Genomic DNA, 3,784 nt, shown 5'->3' on the forward strand with positions numbered 1-3,784 from the left:
TGAGTCCAGAGTGAGTCTAGAATGAGTCCAGAGGGGGCCAGAGTGAGTCCAGAGTGAGTCTAGAATGAGGTCTGGAGGAAACAGCCTGACATTACGGCTATAAACGCTCTCGAAATTACAAATCTACTCATAGAATTAGACTTACTGCAAGCAAAACCTCCATAACATTGGAAATTAAACAGTTTCAAATGATTGGACATTGATATCAGCGCAATATTTATAGTATTTTGAAATAAAGTTGGTCTATAAATGATATCCCTGGTGTGTTTAAGTAAATAGGAAATATTAACAATCAGTTAATTTGGTCAGAGATAAATGTTGGAGTAACGGCGATGAGGATCTCCAACTATAAAGTCTAAGAATCTTTTTTTACTAGGATTCATTGTTTTGAGATATTTACATACACATTGCCTTGTTTTCTACACTAGATAAGATTAAACTTTTCAACCTTTTACTTGTTAAATGCCAGAATAATGAAAGACATCTTTCTTTTTCAAGAGATGTCTTCTGATTCTGATTCTTCTGATTTTCCCACATTGTTGTAAAAGTAGAAGTAAATCCACATTGCACAAAGCCGTGACCCAAAAAGACTTAAAAGGTCATTTTGTGTGTAAACTTATGAATTTGAGAGAAATAATCTCTAAACTAATCTTTGTCACTCTGATGGACATTCTGTCATTCTGGAAATATTTGCTAATCTTGTTTGTTCTGAGGAATATAAATATATAAATCCACAGACAGAGCTTTAACTCCTAATATAAAAGTAGCATAATTACCTGAATTATTAATAGGGTGAGTAGATGTGCTGTCATGTCAGTCAAAACAGATTATGTCCTTATCTCTTTATGTGTTCAAGTGACATTTTTACTCAAACATCAAACTGTTGTCTGACAGCAGATAAAGTCAGAAAATAACGACAGAGTCAAAGGTTTAGTATGTATCTGATATAATTATGGTGTTTTGCAGGCGGATGTTGACAAAGCGGTGCAGGCTGCTCGCCTCGCCTTCTCTTTGGGCTCCGTTTGGAGAAAGATGGACGCGTCTGAGCGCGGACGCCTGCTGGCCAAGCTGGCCGACTTGGTGGAGCGAGACAGCGTCTATCTAGCAGTAAGTGAATGAAAATTAAACTTTTAATCTGTATAAACTAATCCATGATCTGGTGCAAGAATTTATTTAATCCATCAGCTTGTTTCTTCCCGTTTCTACCCCCTAACTTATCCGGTGTGTTTTATTTCCTCCTACAAATCTGCTTCGGTCTCCTTTTGCAAATACAAATATTTGCCTTGCCTTAAAGAGAACTGAGGGGCTGTATTTGTAGTTTAATGTTATCTTGGTGTCACTTTTCGCCCGTGGGTGAGTGTAAAGGATGAACTGGTTCAGAATTATGTGAAGATCACAAGGTTATATCACATTTTTCCCAAAATGTCTCCCTCTTCTTCTCCCCCCAGACTATTGAGTCGCTGAACAGTGGGAAGCCTTTCCTGCCCACCCTGTTTGTGGATCTCCAGGCAACGATAAAGACTCTCAGATACTTCGCTGGATACGCAGACAAGATCCATGGGACCTCCATCCCGATGGGTGAGAGCTTCCTCTGAGCCACTGCAGCAGAGTCTTAATGAAGTCAGTCTGGTGAAAAATGTGATTTTGGAGATGAACATGGTGGTTTTATCGGGAGTGCGATTAAAACTGTAGCTTATTTCTGATCGCTAACTATGAGAAAGCAAAAATTTATTGCTTAATTAAAATTATTATGTTTTTCAAAGTTCTGCAGAAGAGAATTGGGCTCACTGGAAAAAATGTGAAATTTCTTCCAGAATTTGATTTTAATCTTTTGAGAAAAAAGTTTGTTTTTGTTTTTCCAGTGGCCCTAATTCTCTTCTGTAAAGTTCCCTTGTGTGTATTATTTAAAAAAAAGTAATTTCATGACCTTGAGAAACTACATACAAGACAAAAGCATAAAAATCTGATGTTTGTCACAATTTCTTTTATGATTAAAATAAAATGTTTTTATGTTACTGTCTTAAACAAACTTTAACCCTTTCATGCACAGTGGTCACTATAGTGGACAGCTGTCTAAAAGCCATTCTCTTGTGCTTCTTGTGGATTTTTATGTTATAAATGCACTCAGACCACTGAAGTGGACACTAATGCACCATAAAATACACTATCAACTATTGGCCATCAGCTGCAAATGCAAGAAATTATTTTTGTTACATCCAATATGGCCGACAGACAAAAAAAGTATGCCAACCGACCTGGTCCCTCCTTCTACTGTAGACGACTCTTGCAGGTAAAAAAGATATTGTGACATTAGATAACCCCTAAAGAACACTACTACTGATGTATTTTTCGAATAACAACTTTGTATTTGGAAAAACTTACAATTGATCACCTAAAAAAATTAACAACATTTTTTTTTTACAAACTTTTTCTTCCTAACTCTTTTTATGCCTTAAGAAAAAAAAATGGAAAAAAAATCCTGACACAAAGGATCATAATTCTTGAAAGGGTTAAGTCACTAATTCATATTAATCACTCTTAAAATATGGTCAGATGGCATCCATGAGTTTATTTGTGAAGTTAAAGCAGATTTAAGCAAATAGCATATAAAATATATACAGATATACAGACTAATGAAAATATAGCAAAATGAAACAATGAATTTGCCCCTTCTGATGTTTTTAAATCTCAGTAGCTGTTTACTATAAAACTGCAGCATTTACTTAGATTGTGCAACAACAGGCTTTCTCATGCTTGGTAAAGAAAGACAACAAATTGGTGCATAATCCAAACCCTTGTTATCCATTCACCGTTCTAAGGTTGCAGCCACCGGTTTCGTCCCCCTGACACAGTTAAATTTGCCGTTTGAAGAGGCCTGCTGTCGATTTCAACAGGAAGGGGAGAAAAGAATGAGAGCGAGGACATGAGAAACCTGTTGATACCACCGCATTGTTCCCCTCAAAGCTCCTGTTATTCAGCGCTGCCAGAGCCGCCGCGCGTTTTCCCAGGGCTGCGCTCCGAGCTCCGGTCCTCTTGTGAGGTTTCACCTTAAATAAGCGGGGATATTTCTGTAGCCCGCATGATGTAAGGAACCGTGTTTGTTCACCTGTCAGGATACGGTGCAGTACACCCACCATCAACAGCCCCCTCTGTTTGTCTGGCATGTTAAGCCGGGCTTGCGGTATTAAATTTGTATCACAGGCAGTGTGACATGAATAGGGAGTGTCATTATGTAGAGCACCTTTGGCTACACAGTTTGGTATCGTTTACATTGCTCGTTCCAAATTGAAATCCAAGTCGATTGTCGGCGTCACAGTTTCACATGAGCCTCGCAGACACTCGAGTTTCTGCTGAAAATCTCAGCAAGCAGCTTTAAACGGTCCAGAATGAAATGAAACGATGAGCATATGGGAAGTTTCTCTGCTGTTTACAAGCTTCTACTGTTTCCCACAAAAAGAAGAGAGAGTATTTGGCTTGTCATCGTCCTCTGATCGCTCTGTCCAAATGCAACATTAGGCAATAATCAGCTGACCGCTGTGGTAATAAATTCATACACACATTTCTCAACATGAATTGTTTTTATGGAGCGTGAACAAGCATGGCACACCCTCCGTAACAACCTCCTCTAACTCAACTAATGGAAGAGGAATGAGCGAACCTTTCCAGCATAACACCCATCTGTATGACCTAAAACACACACACACACACACACACACACACACACACACACACACACACACACACACACACACACACACACACACACACACACACACACACACAC

The 3,784-nt window shown here is 38.8% G+C and overlaps 1 protein-coding gene across 1 annotated transcript in view; it reads left to right on the plus strand.

Annotated features, from left to right (window-relative positions):
* Nucleotides 1-3,784, plus strand: part of aldh1a2 (aldehyde dehydrogenase 1 family, member A2) — a 33,761-nt gene that overhangs the window by 11,299 nt on the left and 18,678 nt on the right. The window contains exons 3-4 of the mRNA XM_008405372.2: nucleotides 967-1,107; nucleotides 1,449-1,578. Of these exons, the coding sequence (XP_008403594.1) occupies nucleotides 967-1,107; nucleotides 1,449-1,578 (271 nt within the window). The remainder of the gene's footprint in view (nucleotides 1-966; nucleotides 1,108-1,448; nucleotides 1,579-3,784) is intronic.

The sequence above is a fragment of the Poecilia reticulata genome, linkage group LG3 (genome assembly GCF_000633615.1).
Source record: "Poecilia reticulata strain Guanapo linkage group LG3, Guppy_female_1.0+MT, whole genome shotgun sequence".
Taxonomy (NCBI): Eukaryota; Metazoa; Chordata; class Actinopteri; order Cyprinodontiformes; family Poeciliidae; genus Poecilia; species Poecilia reticulata.